Source organism: Saimiri boliviensis, chromosome 2 (assembly GCF_048565385.1).
Source record: "Saimiri boliviensis isolate mSaiBol1 chromosome 2, mSaiBol1.pri, whole genome shotgun sequence".
Classification (NCBI taxonomy): Eukaryota; Metazoa; Chordata; class Mammalia; order Primates; family Cebidae; genus Saimiri; species Saimiri boliviensis.
The window spans coordinates 32,986,598-33,006,316 of NC_133450.1; the positions used below are offsets into that span (position 1 = coordinate 32,986,598).

Genomic DNA, 19,719 nt, shown 5'->3' on the forward strand with positions numbered 1-19,719 from the left:
CCAGACTGGTCTCAAACTCCTGACCTCAAGTGATCCACCCACCTTGGCTTCCCAAAGTGCTGAGATTACAAGTGTGAGCCACCGCACCTGGTCGAGGTTTTTTAAATAAGTTCTCTAACTGAGATTAGGTTGAATGTAATAAGAATTTACATGATAAGATTAAACCAAGAGGCTTAGTATAAGAATTTATATGATAAGATTTACATGTGGCCTTTCAGACACACACATCAGTTGAATAAAGGTACATTTATTGTACTACAGCCTTGGGGAAGATATAAAGAAATATGAAACTAGGAATTATAATCTGTGGTGTGTAATGTATCCATGGAGGGAGCTGAATGCTAAAATGTGTGTTGATGTGGATAAAAATATTCATTGTATTCTAAGTCTATAAGGCCCTAGAAAGCAGGCTTATTAGAAGTGTAAGGAACAAAGAAAGAATGGTCTAATAGGGGCAGGAGCAGATGATGTTAAGCACTAGAATGGTGGCTTAAGTACACATAAGGGAACTCATTCCATGCAGTTGAGTGAATATGTTCATGAGCCATGTTTGCTGGTTTCCTTGCTGCACATTTATTTTTTCTTTTCGGGCAGCATGGAGTCCTTAAGCGCCCCTTGAGCATCTAGCATGTGCCAGCATATTGTTGCATGCTGGGATGCAGATAGAAAAGCTGTAGTTCCCACTTGCAGGGAGATCACAGTCTAATGGGGGACATAGGTGCAAGCAGACAGCTGTTTAATATACCTCTTCGATAGGAGACTGCAACTCAGAAATTCAGAGCTGTTAAGTTTTACATTCTTTATGCTGTACCATAACTTTCTTTGGAATGTGTCAGAATTGGAGCCATTTGTTCCAGCTCCCTCACTGCCCTGGGTTCCCACAGCAGCTAGTTGTTGATGCGCTGCTCTGTCTGCACTTAGTGAGGAGAATCGGTCTCCCTGCTTCGGTTCCTGAGTAAAGAGGACCAAATCTATTTGATAACAGATTATGTAAAACCAATCATTTTAAGTTAAGTTTCCTAGAATAATCAACAATATCTCATGAGCTAAAAAGCTATTCTTAGTACATAATTGCTCTGTCTATATTCATTATATAGACAGCTTTCTGAAGCTCACTAATGAAGTTCACTTGCACAGAGAATTTTCCATCTTTTCATACATTCCTCTCCCCATGTCCCTTGGGAAAAAGAGATGATTCTAAAAGAGAGCATTTCCCAGGTGAACGAAGAGCTTTTCAGGAAACTGGGGCCTGTCCCTCAAGAATGCTGAGGAATGTCAGATTTCTTATGTGAATTTGCTTATGGGAAATTTTAATGCATACACGTGTTTGTCTTTCCCCAAGCAGATTTCCAGCACAAGTTCACAGTGCAGGCCTCCCCAACCATGGATAAAAGGAAGAGTCTTATCAACAGCTGCTCCAGTCCTCCTGCAAGTCCCACCATCATTCCTCGTCTGCGAGCCATCCAGTGTGAGACTGTTTCCCAAATTAGCTGGGGCCAGAACACACCAGGGGCACCTGTCCCCTGCTCTGTCCAGCCACCGACTGGTCCAGGCTTGCTCCATCCATAACTTCTGCCACCTCTCCTCGACAATGTGTATATACATGCACATATGTACGCAAACCCTTAGCCCTCCCCCTCGTCTCCCTCCATTAACTTTACTACTGCCTCCTCTACCTTTTAGTCACATGTCAGCAAAGGGATTTGTGGGTACTAATGGGATCTTCAGTGGTTCTCAAAGCAATTTAGAAACTGGTTTGTGATGTAGGTACAGGTTGCTACCTGGCCTGAGAACCCAGCACACTCTTTGCCATATTTGGGGCATCATTGTTTTACTTTTGTCCATGCTTCCCAATGAAGGGTTTTTTTCCCAAAGTATAGACCCTAAGGAAACTTGCCAAAGACTTTGTAATAGGCCAGATCTGGACCAGTTTTATCTTTGCTGCAGTATTTGCTTAAAAAAATATACTCAGACATTCATATAAATGTGTGTATGTGTGAATATACACCTATATGTGACTGAATTCGTTTCCCTGATTTAAGGTCAGAGAGATTTTATTTAAAAATCCGAGATTTCTACTTTTCCTTTAAAGATGAAATCAAATCAGTGGGTTTCTTTTTTCATGTGGCTGCAGTTGGCTATATGGCAGCTTCCATATACTCCATATTTTGCCTCAGCCCCTTCAACTCTTTGTGTTTTGGTGACTATCACTTTGCTCGTTGATGACATAAGCACAGTCCCTGGGGCATTTGGGTCTCAACCCTTGCTCCCAGGTATTAATGTCAGAAAAATAATCCTCCTCTCTTATCTCTCTTACTCTAGTCCTGTTCCTTCCCCTCTCCTGCTCCTGACTTCCTTTTCCATAACCTTGAACTCCTCATTTTCTTCCTTCTCTGCCCTTTCTTTCCAAGAATTTCTGCATTTCCACACCTTCCTTATCCCTTGTCTTCTTTCCCCCCTCCACCTGCCTCCTTGTTTGCCCACTATCCAATCCCACCCAACAAAACAGGTTCCTTAAGTCAGATCTGTTTGGAACTCTGGTGTCTGGCTGGCCTAAGCTCTAGCTTTTCTTTGGATTTGTGAAAACTGCAGAAGTGTTTCCATGTTTAATACTTTGAGAGAGCAAAATGATTGATGGCTGAGAACTCCATTACTTTCCTGGAAGTTTCCACTTGGGCACAGAGTTTTTGATAAGGTCTGACTTCCCTGCAGCTCCAAATGTGTATGTGTGTCTGGTGGTGTAGAGGCTAGTTTGGGGGAGCCCTGGCTGTCCTTTTTCTAGATCCTATCCAACCCTTATTTTTCACAGTGACACCAGGTGAAAGCAGCAAAACCTGGGGCAGGAGCTCAGTCATCCCAAAGGAGGAAGGGGAGGAGGAGGAGAAGAGGGCTCCAAAGAAGAAGGGGCGGACGTGGGGCCCAGGGACGCTTGGTCAGAAGGAGCTTGCCTCAGGAGATGAAGGGTAAGTGCCCGATGACATGAAATTCTTTCTCACTTGAAGATGGATGCGCCATTTAAACATATGATATGAAATATCTTTTTTTCTCTGTCATGTGTTTGAACACTTCCTGAGAAATTACAAGCTTCTTAATCTTTACAACAGTTTTTCAGCCCCCTTGTTCCCAGAACCTCCTAGGATAGGCATGGAAGACTTTTTCCGTAAAGAACCAGGTAACACCTATTTTAGGCTTGTGATTCCTATGGCCCTGTCCCAACTGTTCAGCTCCACTGTTGCAGCACAGAAGCCACCATAGACATGGGCGACATGTAAATGAACGAGCATGGCTATGTTCCAGTAAAACCTTAGGAAAGCAAGTGGCTGGCAGGGTTTGATCCACCACCTGTAGTTTGCCAGCCTCCTAAGGTGTTCTACTCAGAGCAGCGAGTAGCCCAAGCATGAACCAGATGTAAAAAGTTTTGCCAGGGTGTTCTGCTTATACTTGGCTCTTCTTTCTTAAAGCATTCATGCAGAAGAAAGAGCAGAAGTTAACAGGGCTCTCTTGCCTAGAGGCTTTTCCTGAAGCAGGGGCAGGTAGCCCTAGTATGCAGTTGTGTATAACTCCAGGCCCACTAGAATTTCTTCCTGGCCTTACCCCATTGCCACACTGCCATATATGACGGCCTCCTCTGGGCAGGGCACAAGGGTGTTGAGAACTTTGAATGTGCCTGTGTTCTCACTTGTGGGCTTGAGGCCTAGGGGTCAGATTCTCCCCAGAGCCTCAGTTCTTCATAGGCCATGCATTCATAGTGTAGTAGTGAATATCTTTGACTCTGGCACCAGACTACCTGGGCATAAACCCTGGCTCCACCACACCTAGCCGTGTGACCTTATGTTTTCTCATTTATAAATGGGATAACATTATTACCTGTCTCATGGAGTTGAGGCAAGGATTAAATAAGTTCATCTTTGTGAGTGCAGAGAGGATGAGCTGGCCCACAGTGAGCATATGTAAATATTAGCTGTAATGACACTTACTGCTTCTCATGCAATTTTACATCATACCCAAAGAATGGATGAAACCATTTATACTTCATATTCTTGGTGTGAGAAGCTAGCACAGTGTTTCTTGATGTTTCTATTAAATACGTGTAAGGATAGCCAAGTAGTCTCCTACATTTTTTAGTGACTTTCTAAAGAGCTTCTCAGGTTGAATATTAGCCTTACAAGTGCCCTGAACCAAGGCAAATGGCCTTGGTAGTCCTTTAAATACGAAGATTTCATGTCCAAAATCTGTTACTTTCCCATGTCAGATCTGAGCTGAAGGTAAAAATAACAGTTTGATTCATAAAGGATTGACTCTCTGAAGCTAGGCTTTGGAAATCACTAGATACCTTTGAGGAGAAAGTTTAGATATGTAGGGCAAACTACCTCAGCTGTGTAAGACTCCAGCAATGGAATCCTTGGGGGATGGCAGATTCTTCCACTAAGTTTTAAGTGAGAGCTCTCTAGCTTGTCCCTTTGAGCCCTAGGCTGGAGTGAGGTTGAGCTGGATCTGAGAAACTCTGTCACCCTGAGTCCTTGATATTTCTTGACATTAATGTGATTCCAGATAGAGTTCACCGGGCTGGCTATGGATTTTAGCAATTCCTATGGTTCTGCTTTATTTAAAGATTTTTTTTTTTTTTTGCCTTGGTGGTAAATTAACTTTATTTCACATTGCAAAATATTAACTTTAGAATATTTTTCTTCCTCACACACTTCTGAAGGAATTAACAAATACATGACTGACATTTTTCATGATTCTCAGTTCCCATTGAAGAAATAAAAGTATATTCTACCCAGACTTGAGTGAAGGCCTCTTTAATGAAATTTTGAGAACTTCTATATGATAATATTTCTAGTTTTAGTACCTTTTGACTAAAGAAAATATGTGATGACCAAAAGCCATTTTGAATTCAGTAATGTTAAGTGAGTTTTGCATCCTCATTCTTTTAAAAAATAATACATATTTGTCCAAAACATACATACCTGTCTATAGACCGCTTGGGTATCTATGGATTCACAGGCCCCCTGCAACTATGCTGCAGCTGCCCAGGGATCTTTGTCCTGGGCCTGTCGTGGCTTAAACAGGACCATCTTGTTAAGATCCTTTCATGGTGTGGGCTTTGCAGCTGGGCAGTGGGAAGGTAGCTGGTGATACAGTGTGAGTGCAGCCTTGGGTGTTGTGGTATGGGAGAGGCTGAGCTGGATGCGCCCTCCATTGCCTGCTACTGATTCTCTTTATTCGTTGAAGATCCCCTCAGAGACGTGAGAAAGCTAATGGTTTAAGTACCCCATCAGAATCTCCACATTTCCACTTGGGGTGAGTCTCATCTTCACCCTTCCACCAACTGTCCTGGTAACAATCTCCCCTCCATTTCCTTGTTCTCACGGCATTCCCCATAGAATCAAGCCTCATTATTGCCAGGGCTGAACTGACTTTTTTTGTTTTTGTTTTTGTTGTGTAAGCAGTACCATTGTGCACCTTGGGAAAATTCCTGTGTTGATCTAATTTTACCTTATCCTTCACTCCACTGACCACTCCAATTAGGATACTCCTGGCACTCTTGGTTTTCGAGAGGCAATATGTGGCTATTTATCCTTTGGTCTTCAGCACTGGTTTTGACTTTACTCGTCTGGATTTTCCTGGATCCAGAGCTGGAAGTGATGTTACAAGAGTCTCAGTTGGACGCCCCAGGCTGTGGGTTTGACAGCATGCTTGTCTCTTGCTCTATATTTTGTTTGAAACCAGTGGTGGTTGGGACGTACTTTAATTTGCTGGTATTTCAGATAGCACTCGAAACAATTCCGAGGTCAGGGAAAACATTGGTCCTTCTGTCTCTCTCAAGATGGCTGGGACTTTGGGGAAAGTGGGCCTTAGTTGAATGATTCTTTCTAGCCTTAAAAAAAGAAAGCCACTCTGGTCATAAGCCCGATATTTCCAGGGCAACCATAGCCCATGGATTCCTCAGTCCTCCCTTTTACTGTTCTCTAGGGAAAAGACCAGTGCTTCTAGGCCTCTGGTTCCCGCCTCCTACAAGGGGGTTGGCAGGGTGCCCGGGCTGTATCCTCGGAGAGTTACCGGCTTTCCATATGAGCTGATTACAGGGATTTGAAAGCCAGCTCCTGTCCTCTGTCTCTCCATCCCCAGACAAACCGAGGGCTCTGCTTCAGCACTGTGCACTACCCACATAGGTCTGTCCCACAGTGCACTGGGTTGGCGTGGCTTTGTTGGTTGCTTTTTCATTTTGAAAAGGGGATGGCTTTGAAAGTTGCCTAAGCATGCCATAAAGCTTGGAAGGAGAGTCTGAGAAACGCTGTGCGTGGAATAGCCTGGTCCACCTCTGCTAGCTTGGCTGCCCGGCGCTTGCCTGGCTTCGCAGGTCTTTGCATCACAGTAACTGTTATGCCACGATGTGTTGTGTTCAGTGTCTGCTTTGAGTGCCTCTCCCTTAAGATGGACTGAGGCAAGACCCCTGCCAACAGGACCATCCTTATTCTTTCTGTCTGTTTGCCAGCCTGCCCACTAGTTCTTTCTACAGTTCCATAGCAGCATGTGAGGGGGGTGGGTCATGTCACTGCCCTTTCTTCCCTGGAGCATGTACATTTCTGTTTGTGAAGCAGGTGGGCTTGGTAAGAGTCATTGCCTGTATGTACTCCAAGGCTCTTTGGTAGAATGAAGCAGGTAGGGAGCGATGTCTCCATAGACCCATGGAGCCGAGGGCCGAGTAAGGAAGGTAACCAGTTCTAACAGTTTCCTCTTGTCCTCTGATTCAGCCTCAAGTCCCTGGTAGATGGATATAAGCAGTGGTCGTCCAGTGCCCCCAACCTGGTGAAGGGCCCGAGGAGTAGCCCGGCCCTGCCAGGGTTCACCAGCCTTATGGAGATGGGTAAGCATGGCTCTTGTCTTGGCTCTCTCCCTGCTCCCTCAGGGCGTTCTTACCCAAGCTTCTAGGACCATTTAAGGACCCGTAGCACTGCTTCATGGAGGCTGTCTCTCCTTCTACTCAATCTCTGCCCCCAACCCTATCTCTTCTTAGTTTGCTCTTCTCCCATTTCATTGAGTCTCCCCAAATTATCATTTCCTCCTCCTGCTGTCATGGAGCCTGCCCTTGGAGTTCTATCCCAAGGGACTGGTAGTAGTCTTCTTAGAGCAATGAAGAAGGGTGAGGCCTTATGTCAGCCATTTACCATATCTGGGTTTAGTTCCCTGGTGTGGCAAGTCCACAAAGTGGGGGATGGCAGTAAGGACACTGCAGCCTTCCTCCCAGGAAGCTCTTCCCCTGTTGCCCTGTGATGACTAAATGGGGAGGTGCTTCTCCACGCTGTCTCTCAGACAGTGCTGTCTTTGTAGATTTCCAAGGTCATAGTACATCGCTCAATAGAGTAGATTGGTTGTCCTGTACTAGGGATTCTAATCCTTTGCAGGAGACTGGTCCTAAGACAACTTGCAAGGCCATTGTTCTAGAAATCCAGAGGCCCTTTTAATTTTAAGGTATGAAAACTTTGGGAATGTTTTTGTTCTAGAATATTCAGTGTTCTAGAAGCTCATACGGCACTTTGTGTTAAGGGCCTGGTATTAGGGATCTCCAGAGGGAGAGACCCAATAGGAATCAAAAGGAAGTTTATTAGGGAGAACTGGCTCACACAATTACAAAGGCCAGTCCCATGACAGGCCCTCTGCAAGCTGGAGAATGAGAAAAGACTGTAGTGTGGCTCCCAGGGAAGGCAGTAGAGTGGCTCAGTCCCAGTTCAAAAGCCTTAACACCAGGGAAACCAGCAGGGAAACCCCCCCAGTCTGAGGCCTGAGAGCCCCCAAAAGGCCTCTGGTACAAGTCTGAGAGTCCAAAGGCTGAAGAACCTAGACTCTGATGTCCAAGGGCAGGAGGAGAAAAAGTGCCCCTCTCCAGAAGGTAGAGAGAGGAAGCTAAGCAAGCTCAGCATCCCCGTTTTTCTGCCTGTTTTGTTCTCGCCTTGCTGACAGCCACTTGGGTGGTGCTCACCAACACTGAAGGTGGGTCTTCCTCTCCCTGCCCCCCAACTCCCTTCTCAGTCTCCCCTGGCAACAGCCTCACAGACACACCCAGCAGCAGTGCTCCACCAGCCTTGTAGGCATCTCTCAGTCCAGTCAAGTGGATACCCAAGTAACCGTCACAGGTCCCTTATGAAAGAAGCGGCCAATTAGCGGATCTTCTTTTCTGCTCATAAGGAAATGGGCTCTGGAATGGAGAGTGGTTTCCCTATGTTGGGGGGCGGATAAAGCCCTCTTGGTTCAGTGTTCAGTTCCATGTCCTGCTTATCACACCGCTGGACCTTTGTGTCCCTGACAGTGAGACAGGAGGCCTGGGTTAGGGGAAAGGACCAGATTCTTGTACCTGCCACTTCATTTGCATTTCCTGTTTCTCTCCCACTCCTGTCATCTTCACAGAGGATGAGGACAGTGAAGGCCCAGGGAGTGGAGAGAGTCGTCTACAGCATTCGCCCAACCAGTCCTACCTCTGTATCCCATTCCCTCGTGGAGAGGATGGGGATGGCCCCTCCAGTGATGGAATCCACGAGGAGCCCACCCCAGTCAACTCGGCCACCAGTACCCCTCAGCTGACACCAACCAACAGCCTCAAGCGGGGCGGTGCTCACCACCGCCGCTGCGAGGTGGCTCTGCTCGGCTGTGGGGCCGTTCTGGCAGCCACAGGCCTAGGGTTTGACTTGCTGGAAGCTGGCAAGTGCCAGCTGCTTCCCGTGGAGGAGCCTGAGCCACCAGCCCGGGAGGAGAAGAAAAGACGGGAGGGTCTTTTTCAGAGGTCCAGCCGTCCTCGTCGGAGCACCAGCCCCCCATCCCGAAAACTCTTCAAGAAGGAAGAGCCCATGCTGTTGCTAGGAGACCCCTCTGCCTCCCTGACGCTGCTCTCCCTCTCCTCCATCTCCGAGTGCAACTCCACACGCTCCCTGCTGCGCTCCGACAGCGATGAAATCGTCGTATATGAGATGCCAGTCAGCCCAGTCGAGGCCCCTCCCCTGACCCCGTGTACCCACAACCCCCTGGTCAATGTCCGAGTGGAGCGCTTCAAACGAGATCCTAACCAGTCTCTGACTCCCACCCATGTCACCCTCACCGCCCCCTCGCAGCCCAGCAGTCACCGGCGGACTCCTTCTGATGGGGCCCTTAAGCCAGCGGCCCTCCTCGCCAGCAGGAGCCCCTCCAGCAATGGGTTGAGCCCCAGTCCTGGAGCAGGTGAGACTTCTTCCTCTTTTCTCTTTCCTTTCTTTGTAGCTCTCCATTTGAAGGCCTCATTTTCTCTTTCCACCTCTGGATTTGAGTGAACATCTTTCCTCCTCTTACTCAGCCAATCAAGAAATGCGGTTTCGGGATCAGGGAGGTGGCCAGGGCTGGCTGTCTTCTCTCTGACCTGTGCCTCAGGGGGTCTTCCCTGAGGATTGAGAGAAGACAGGCAGGTTCTAGGAAGAACCAGAAGACCTGGGACTCCTTTGGAATGTCCAGGCCCTGAGTCTTAGGGTAGGGTAGTGTTTTCAGGGCACAGGAAGGGCAGGAGTCTAGTTTTTCCCTGAGGAGGAGGATGCATTTACCAGGAAGGAATCTTGCACTGTAGGTGGGAAGGGTATGTTCTGCCACATAGCTGGGATTTTGCCTCTCATTATAGCATTAGTTCACACACTCAGAAGGCAGGCTTCCACCTATTCCTCACACCTTTCAGCACTCACCCCTGACTCATACCTGCCTCTTCAGGTGTGATGTGTCCAGGTAAATTGCTATTCCTGTGCATATGCCTGTCCTCTCCACCTTAGACCTGACACCTGGGCACACACACTCATCCCTGGTCTTTCTTGTCACCATTCCTTGCTCCCTGGGCGACCTAAGTCTGTCTTGGAAACAGCCTCTAATCCAGTAGGGAAAGAGGGGATAATAATACCCTTTCAATGAAATTTAAGTGTCAACAATTGTATTTAACCATTGGCATGACCTGCCCTCCTGTTCTTTGGTTCTTCTCAGTTATGTGACCTCTTTGGGAACAGAAACCCTACATGACTCACCTTTGGACTTCTGATACCTAGCTCTGTTCCCGTCACATGTTTATACCAGGAATGAACAGTAAACAAAGAGATGAGCCCTTAAGTCAGGGGGCAGCAAGCTTTTTTGGTGAAGGACCAGACAGTAAATATTTTAGGCTTTGGAGGCCATACAGGTTCTGTCGTAACTACTCAACTACGCTGCTCTAGTGGGAAAGCAGACACTGGATGCGGCTGTGTTTCAATACAGTTTTATTGTTTTCATTTTTTTTCAAACAAAGTCTCACTCTGTCACGCAGGCTAGAGTGCAGTGGCATGATCAGAGCTCACTGTGGCCTTGACTTCCTGGGCTCAAGTATCCTCTTGCTTCAGCCTCCCAAGTAGCTGGGACTACAGGCATACACCACCATGCCCAGCTAATTTTGCAAAAAATGTTTGTAGAGATGGGGTTTCACCATGTTGCCCGGGCTGGTCTCAAATTCCTGGGCTTAAATGATCCTCCTGCCTTGGCCTCCCAAAGTGCTAGGATTAGAGGCAAGCACCACTATACCCCATCTAAAACTTCATTTATAAACACAGGTGTCCAGCTTGTGTGTCATTTGCCAACATCTGCCTTAAGTTATTTCATTACAGATAAGACCCCCATATATCCTATTATTCTTACCAGATACAGGGATCATGGCCTTCTATTGTGACACGTGACACTATTGTGTCCCCAGTACCTCACAGCCCACTGCATGGCACATAGTAGATGCTTCACAAATGTGTGCTGATTCATGTTCTCCTGAGCGCATAGGGATTTGGTAGTGCTGTCGGGGAGTAGTGGATATCTAGCCTGGAAATATGGTGCATCTTCTGATGCCTCTCCCTTTGTCTTTTTTTGACCAGGAATGTTGAAAACCCCCAGTCCCAGCCGAGACCCAGGTGAATTCCCCCGTCTCCCTGACCCCAATGTGGTCTTCCCCCCAACCCCAAGGCGCTGGAACACTCAGCAGGACTCTACCTTGGAGAGACCCAAGACTCTGGAGTTTCTGCCTCGGCCGCGTCCTTCTGCCAACCGGCAACGGCTGGACCCTTGGTGGTTTGTGTCCCCCAGCCACGCCCGCAGCACCTCCCCAGCCAACAGCTCCAGCACAGAGACGCCCAGCAACCTGGACTCCTGCTTTGCTAGCAGTAGCAGCACTGTGGAGGAGCGGCCTGGACTTCCAGCCCTGCTCCCGTTCCAGGCGGGGCCACTGCCCCCTGCCGAGCGGACGCTCCTGGACCTGGATGCAGAGGGGCAGAGTCAGGACAGCACTGTGCCGCTGTGCAGAGCAGAACTGAACACACACAGGCCTGCCCCTTACGAGATCCAGCAGGAGTTCTGGTCTTAGCATGAAAAGGATCAGGGTGGGCAAGGGGGACAGCCGGAGGAGACCGGGGGAGCTGGCGGGCATAGCCCTTTCTCAGTGTTGGACCCCCTGAGATCCAGCCCTACTTCTTGCACTGGTAATGCACTTTGAAGATGGAAGGGACAGGGCCACTTCAGAGGGTCTCCTGCCCTGCAGGGTCTTTCTACCCATGTCCACTGGAGGGGCCGTGGCCATCAGTTCTGGCTGTGTAGGGGAGGGAGGGGTGCTTGCATGTCCCCCACCCTCCACAGTCTTCCTTGCCTTTAGAGTGACCCTGCAGAGTCACTCAGCCAAATCTGTCTGCTGCTCCCTCTCCTCAGCCAGTTGGGTGTGTGCAGAGCTGTCCTGGGGTTCCTTTGTTAGCCCTGAGTTCGGCTTCCCAAACACCAGTATTGAATGTTCTGTGATTGATTTTGCTCCTCTGCTCTCCCCCAACACCCAGCTATTGGAATCTGGCTTGGTTCGAGATGGGAGCTTTTCTGTGTCCTAAGCCCTTTCATGCTAGCAGGAAGACTGAAAGCGAGGTGGCCCAGTGTGGGGTCGTAGGGCTTGATAGACCTGGCACTACCTGTCTGCACTTCAGGTGCCCACCTATTTATGTTAGCCCACAGGTGGAAAGGGGAACTGCCCCAGTGAGAACAGGGGGATGGGGGTGTTGGGAAAAATGAAGTTGCAGTGAAGAGGTTAATGGAGTTTGTCCTTATTCTTTTTGGAAACACTCAAAGGGCAAACCAGCAGCTGTTGAAGGTACCCATTTACCTGCTCGGGGTTAGGACCTGGTCAGACCAGGTTCAAATGCAATCATATGCTCATCCCAGGAATAGTTTCTTGGGGGACTCACTCACTGGTGCCAGTTCTAAAGTCCTGTTCCTTTTGTTGTCTAAACTTTATGTGTTATTCCCTTCCTTTGGTCTTCACTCTAATCCCTGGAGTTTGTGGGCTTTCGGTCATGTGTTTGGTTAGTAGATATCACCGCAGTGCCCCAGAATAACATATGAAGGTGGGTCCTGGGCACTGAGAGTTGGAGATTCACTCTCAATTGGTCCATCCATGTTGTGATGCCCTTGAAGTGAAATGGAGCCAGCAGGAGTACCTTCTGTAAGTGCATGTGGCAAAGTGCTATTTATAGGGTACCCAGGGAGCCACTGATGTATGATCACCTCTAGGTCCCTCATACTGGAAACTGACCAAGGCCTGTGCTGGGCTCTGGACATGAGCTGGGTAGGAAGGATAGCAGAAGACAACCCTGACCTTTCTGGAAGTTGTTTCCTTAACTTGAAAGTTGAGCTTCCTCTAAAGCTTTCTCATGGATGTCCTCGCCATGCCACTACTCTGAGGCCTCTTGTGTCATGTGTGAACAGTTGTCTTTATGTGGAAATGACGACTTGATTGGGAGTAGAGTCTCAAGGTCATTCCCCTCTTCCCTTGAGACTCTCTGAATGCTGCTCCACTGTCTTTTGTCTTGGAGTATTTCTCTGGCAACGTTGGAGATCACTCAGCAGGTTCCTTGCATTTGCTGCCTGGATGTGCAGCTGGCAACGGTGATGAATTGGTTGCTGTGCTTTCTCCATAACTAGCAGAGATGTCCTGCCTTGGGGATGACGAAAGGGGTGACCTTGGTTTTCAAATTGTTCCTTGCTTTATGAGCCCATTAGCACTTTGGTTCAAGGGGCCCACCAAGTCTTGGACGGGGAGGCGCTCTGGTTTTGTTGGCCAAGGTTTTGTTACTGCTTCTCTTCTGTGTCCTCTTTGTTCAGTGAAGCCAAGATGTAAAGGATTGTGTTTTGCTCCCATTCTCCTACTCCTGGGCTAGAAGGGAAAAAATGCGAATTTTACCAGAAGTTCTAGCCAACCTAGTGATCCTTCTTAAGTCTTGATGGGGAGAAGTACATAAAAAGTCTGTTCTGTGCCCTCCGTCCCCTGGGCCCTCCATAACCCCAGTCTAAGCCACAAACACATCTGTCTATACTTGGCTCCACTAAATAGCCCTCTTGCAGCCCTCCAAACCATGCTGGCTGTGCACAATGCTTTATGGTATGAGGCAGAGATTTTTCCTTTGCTCACTTTTAACTTTTGCCATTGTGTTAGGTTGCAGCCATCTTTCCTGGAAAGATGCAGTGTGGATTGAATGATGACCACCCGCCATTGAGTGAGAGGTTGAATGCCATCCTTACTTGTCCACTGTGGGGAAAGACAAAGGAAGGCTGGGCCTTTGCTAAGGAAATCATTGTACCTGAAAGAAGCAAAAGCAGGGTTATCTAATGATGCTGCTGTGAGCATCCACGAAGAGGGAACAGTTACCATCTCGTAACTCCTACACACCTGGTCTCTGATGTGCCCCTGACTGCCGCCCTCTCTCTGTGGCAAGGCTGGAGATGGGCTAAGGATCTTTATAGCAGCAGGTCTCAGTGGCTTTCTGTTCACTAGGGTTCCCGTGCTCTGTGGTCCTGGTCAGGAGCAGGCCCTGGAGCTGTGGATGAAGCCACTTGAGTGGAAGTAGCTGGCCCTGCTTTCCCCTGCCTTCCTTTTGCACAAAGACATATTCCTTCTGCTCTTGGCAGGTGCTCACTACATGGAAGATGGTGATAGGAACAGATACTGCTCTCTGCCCCTGCTCCTTGGATCCTTCAGCTTCTACCGCTGATTCGGATTATCCCCTGGGGACCCCGTTGGGGATCCAGACTGCTGCCAGGAGGTTGAGTAGATACCTCAGTTATCTGGATGTTATTTCCAAGAGGCTTCGGTGGATACCCTTCACTTGGCATCCTGTGGCATCCCTAGGGTCTTCTGGTAACAGTAATAGCAACAGTGGTATCTTACATTTGGGACAACTCAGAATAGTGCTAACTTTTCCTCCTGACCTTTGCAAAATGACATCATTTTCCTTGTACATTTGCTACACTTGCTAGTAGAGAAGCAGAACTGCTTAAAGATGAAAATTCAAGTGAAGAGAAATTAAAAAGTGGCATGGACTCATTGCTGAGTGAGGCCACCAGGCTCTGAGAACTGAACAGGCTGGCTGCATTCCCCATTCTGCTTTTGCTGTGTGGCCATAGGCTTGTCTCTTTTGCCCCTCTCAGATTTCCTTCCTTTAAAAGCAGTCATCACATGCTTCCCTCTCAAGGGTGTTGTGTATATGCGTCAGAGGTCAGTGAAGCACCGCAGCTCCTTGCCAGCTCCCAGAGGGAGCTTCCTTGATCTCTACAGGGTGAGTTGCTGAAGTTGAGACCTTTGCCTGGAGGGAACTTGCCTTTTGTCCTCTGGTTTCTGGAAGAGGAGTGATTTGGAGGTGGCCGAGCATGACTAATGGGGGCCCATCAGGCCCATACCCTTCTGCTGCATTTATGTAGCACCTGGTGTTGACAAGCATTCCTTCCTAATTCTCCCACTTAACTTGTCAGACACATCTGCCAATGTCATCCTCACCATTTGTGTCTTACAGAGAAGGAAATGGGAGAGGAAGGTTGGTAGCAATGTCAGAGTGACAGTTGGCTGTCTCTGATTTCTTGGGGTCATCAGTCTGATTTGTTTAGAGCCTGGAATCATCCCAATTCCTGGAAGAATCTTTGGAAAAGGGTCCCCTTGCCCTTGGGACATATGTCATGGTCACTAAGCCCCCTTTCCCTCAGGCTACTGTTGCTCAGAGACACAATGAGATACCCCTAGGACATCTGGACCTGACTTTTCAGGAACTTTTTTGCCTCTGTGGTCTCCACATTGGAGTCCTCCCTGCCTTCTCCTTCCCCTGTGTGAAGGAGACACCTCCCTAATGATCCCAACTCATCCAGCTCACTTTTAACAAAGCAAAGAGCAGAGGGCACTGAAGATTGGGTGGCTGTGAAGGCACACCTTGGCTTGGAAACCGTGCTGGTAGGAACCTGGTGATCAAAGCTGCCTGCTTCCTGGGTGTGTGAATTTGCACATCTTTTCCCCTCTCTGGACTTTAAAAGCCTTCTGTGACCTGGGGACGATAATATCCACTTTCCCTCCCGAAGCCCTTGTAACTTTAAAATATATGGTCCTGGAACCCCGAGACCTGCACAGAAACTGCAGCCTTGCTAGATGGCTTCCCTTGTGCAGAGAAGTGTGCGTGTGTATGAAATATATGTACAGTTTTATGTTAAAAACCATCGAATATCAGCTGTTTCATATGGATCAACCTAATGTACCTGCCTCTCTCTTTAGCTTTAGGTCTGAGAATGACTTGTCTTTGTCAAGGTATGCTATTGTTAGAAACACATTACCAAATGCATCTCTTCTTTCAGATCAGCATATTCCTAGACTAGGAATTCATATTAATGAAAATTCACATATGAAAGGAAAACTCATTGCTATTTCTGGGGAGGACCTCAGTCCTGGGCTTTTCCCTGGTATTGCTACCTGGATGGCAGGAGGAGGAAGTGGAAATCCTGCTGATTAAGGCTAAGTAACAGGGTTTAGGTGCCTAATGAGCATGACCCAGCCCGGGACTTCCAGTTGGCTATGCAGGCCAGGTGAGTCTCTCATGGACTTCCTCTCAGACTGCTGTTTCTTATTTTGTCCTGATGAGATATTGATGGCCATGTCCACACCCTTCCTCATCCTTTTCCCTTCTTGGGCCCTGGAAGTACTGTGGCCCCCCTAGGCTGTTCAGGGAGCCCTGGATTTGCACGTCAGCATGTTGGGTTCACTCCATAATCAGGAGCCAGTAGGACTGGTCCTTCCTGATTCTTAACTGCCTGTGGTTCCCCAACCCCTTCCGGGAGCCTGCTTTGGGCCTTGAGCTGGAAAGAGAGAAGAGCCCTGGGGGCCAGCTTGGTTATGGGAGCTGAGCTTTTCCACACATCTTTGTTAACCCTTGAAACAGACCTGCCTTTCCCTGACCCATCTTCCTACTTGTCTGGTCTGACCTGCCCTCCTTGAAAGCACTCACCAACTAGTTTTACTAGGCTGATTGGCAGGTGTGGACATGATAGGTGTCTATCGAGATAGGTGTCTCAGAATACAATTCCAGGTGTATACAAACAGGTCTCTGCTAGTGGGACATGTGGGGTAGGTGTCTGGGCATTCTGAACCCAGAGGTCAGAGTAGTCACAAGCGGAGCCCTGGGGAGCGAAGGCCCCAGGGACATGGTGTTCCTTGCCCTGCACTCACAAAGTCCAAGGCTAGGTTTCTGAAGTAGTATGCCGCCCGTTCCTGAGATCCTTCACACCTGGACACCTATCCAGACAAAGCCTGACTGAAAATTTTGATACTGCATTCATCATGGAAATGTTCAATAATTCTGATTTTTAAAAAACGTTGCATTGCAATATGATTTATCTTGATTACTGAAGTTCTTTTTCTTTTTTTGATGCCCCTTTAAATTTTGCACCAAGACGAGGGCCTCACTCTACTCTAGACCCAGCTCTGCCTGCCCCTCACCTGGACCTGTGAGAGGGACTTAAGCACCACTGTGAAATAGGTTTCATGTTTTTTTCTTACCCTTCCCCTCAAGTCCTGAGTGAGGCAGCAGCTCTCTGGGAGTACTTGGGTTTAAATAGGAGTATAGATTTACCGCAGTGAAACATCTGGGAGTTTTTAACTTTGGATCTACACCTGGGTGTGACATTTCCTTGGTGTTCTCTGCCTGCCTTTCCAGCTCTCTGCAGCCCTGAGGACACTTGTGGGTGTGTGTGCGCTCTGGGGAGATGGGAAGTGATTATGGCAGAGAGGCTCCTTTAGATTCTCATCTTAAACCTCTTTGGAACATCTTTGAATTCTAGGAGAAGTGAATAAACTTCATTCATTCTCTCTTCCAGATTTCAGAAGAGACTGAAGCGAATGGAGGCTTTTTCACTCCCTGGCATGCCAGGAGCCACTTTCCCTAGCTCTGTGCCTGCACAGTGAGTCTTCAGAATTTGGCTCATTACATCCTCTGCTAGTATCATTTCCGCCACCCTTATCATCCTCTGTCATCTTTATTTCATCCTCATCATTTCTCTCTACCTCCAGTTCAGAAGCCATGCTGGCTGTGGCTCTTTTCATCATCACCATCAGAGTGAGCCATAGATGTATCCCAGCCTAGGTATGGAGACTAGTAATAAATGATAAGAAATCATTAAATTTTTTCCATGTGGGGAGTGTTATTCTAGCAATTCATATATATATATATATAATTTTTGATTCCTTACAATAATTCTGGGAGGTGGGTATTACCCCCATCTAAGGATGTGGAAACTGAGGCTCTGATAGTTGTATAATTTGCCCAGGGTCACATAGCGAGGAAGCAAGTTGCTGATCTGCTTGGTTCCAAAGTCATCTCTCTTTTTCCTCTGAGCACATTTCTAAGCCACTGCTAAGGCACTCGGAGATAAAGTTGGCCTAGCTCAGGTCCACCTAGGTTTTGAGATTACCCTTTGCCCAAGGAGGAATTGTGTCCTTGGCTCGCCTGTCGTCTGCCTGTGACTGGACTTGCACCCAGGCTGGAGTGCAGGTCTCAGCTGGCATCCTCGCTGCTGCTGGCTGCCTTCCTCTCCCTGTTGCCTCTCCAGTGACTCCAGGGGTTCGAAGCACACAGGAGTTGGACAGACCAATTCTGTAGCTCTTCTCCAAACACCACTGAAGGCGATGAGCCTCTCTCCTCTGTTTCCAGCCTGCAGGTGCCCCACTGCGGCTCTTCATTCCAGCTTCTCACTTTTCCCCCGTCTCTTGAGCTTGGAAGCCTTACTGTAGCTTGTGTCTCCTTCCTGGGCACTTGAAGTCAGGCTTTTGCCTTTCTGGCACATTGAGCCACATGCCCTTGATACCCAGTTGTAGCAAAGAAGGGAGGTGATGAACTTGTTCACTTTTTTGTCTGATTTCCCTCACTACTCATCCTGCACATTGACTCACAACCACTCCCCTACCCCGACCCCCAGATATCTTATAGTCTAAGGCGATCTTTTAGAGGATTAAGGAAAGGAGTTGGAGATGGGTTTTACTTAGTTCACAGAAAAGCTTTCTTTGGGATTTTCCTCCCCCTTAGGGCTTTTAAGTCTCGGTGAAGTGGAAGTTCACCTATGTGTTTGTTTGGTTCCTCTGTAATTAGCTGCTAGTTTTTATTCCTAGACCTCCTCTGGTCCAGTGTCTTGCCCACGTGTCCTGCCCCGTGTCCTTGAATTCCCATTTTGCTTTGGGATTTAAGTTATTGTACGTTGTCAACAATATTTAAAGACGAAAAAGTCCTGAAGGAAACTTATCAGATTCTTTCTTTTGGCTTTTTTTTTTTTTTTCTTTCAAGGTACTGTAAATTGTTAACTAGGGATGCCAAGCAGGCTTGGTTCCGTGGCTAAACCTCTTATTGTATTACAGTGTAATGCCGATCTCAGCCTGGTCCCAACGCCAGAGCACACAGAGACTTGAATAAAACTGTTACAACGATTACTTCTGGTTTGCTGTGGTTCTTCATAAACTCATCCTTTTCTCTCTCTCTCTCTCTCTCTCTTTCTTTCTTTTTCCTTCCCTCCCTCCCTCCCTCCCTCCCTTCTTTTCTTCCTTCCTTCCTTTTCTCCCTCCCTCCCTCCCTCTTTCTTTTCTTTCACTCATTGCCCAGGCTGGAGTGTGGTGGTATGGTCTTAACTCGCTGCAACCTCTGCCTCCCGGGTTCCAGTAATTCTCCTGCCTCAGCCTCCCAAGTAGCTGGGATTACAGGCACTTGTCACCACACCTGACTAATTTTTTGTTTTTTTTTTAGTAGAGACAAGTTTCCATCATGTTGGCCAGGCTTGTCTTGAACTCCTGACCTCAGATGATCCACCTGCCTTGGCTTCCCAAAGTATTGGGATTACAGGCATGAACCACCATGCCTGGCTGCTTTTTTCTTTTCTTTTTTTCAGAGACAGGGTCTTGTGATATTGCCCAGGCTGGAGTGCAGTGGTTATTCATTGGTATGATCCCACTGGTGGTCAGCATGGGAGTTTTTTGACTTGCTCCGTTTCTGACCTGGGCCGGTTCACCCCTCCTTAGGCAACCTGGTGGTCCCCTGCTCCTGGGAAGTCACCATATTGATACTGAACTTGGTGCGGACACCCAATCAGCATAGCGCACTACAGCCCAGAACTCCTGCGCTCAAGCGATCCTTCCACCTCAGCCTCCCGAGTAGCTGGGACTACAGGCACGTGCCACCACAACCAGCCGCTTTTTTTCTTTTTAATTAAACTGAATGCTCAAGTAACAGGACTGTTTCCAGGGAGTTTTCTTTATTTTATTTTTTTTTATTTTATTTTTTTGAGATGGACTTTCACTCTTGTTACCCAGGCTGGAGTGCAATGGCGCGATCTCAGCTCACCGCAACCTCCGCCTCCTGGGTTCAGGCAATTCTC

At 47.9% G+C, this 19,719-nt stretch overlaps 1 protein-coding gene across 2 annotated transcripts in view; it reads left to right on the forward strand.

Annotated features, from left to right (window-relative positions):
• MAP3K9 (mitogen-activated protein kinase kinase kinase 9) overlaps positions 1-18,781 on the forward strand; it is an 86,659-nt gene extending 67,878 nt beyond the window's left edge. Inside the window, exons 7-12 of one of the 2 annotated variants that reach the window (XM_039469166.2) lie at positions 1,346-1,468; positions 2,810-2,963; positions 5,236-5,304; positions 6,759-6,871; positions 8,410-9,213; positions 10,896-18,781. In XM_039469166.2, coding sequence (XP_039325100.1) covers positions 1,346-1,468; positions 2,810-2,963; positions 5,236-5,304; positions 6,759-6,871; positions 8,410-9,213; positions 10,896-11,380 — 1,748 coding nt within the window. In that variant the 3' untranslated portion in view covers positions 11,381-18,781. The remainder of the gene's footprint in view (positions 1-1,345; positions 1,469-2,809; positions 2,964-5,235; positions 5,305-6,758; positions 6,872-8,409; positions 9,214-10,895) is intronic. The other variant, XM_039469167.2, reaches the window with a different exon arrangement.
• The last annotated feature ends 938 nt before the right edge of the window (positions 18,782-19,719 follow it).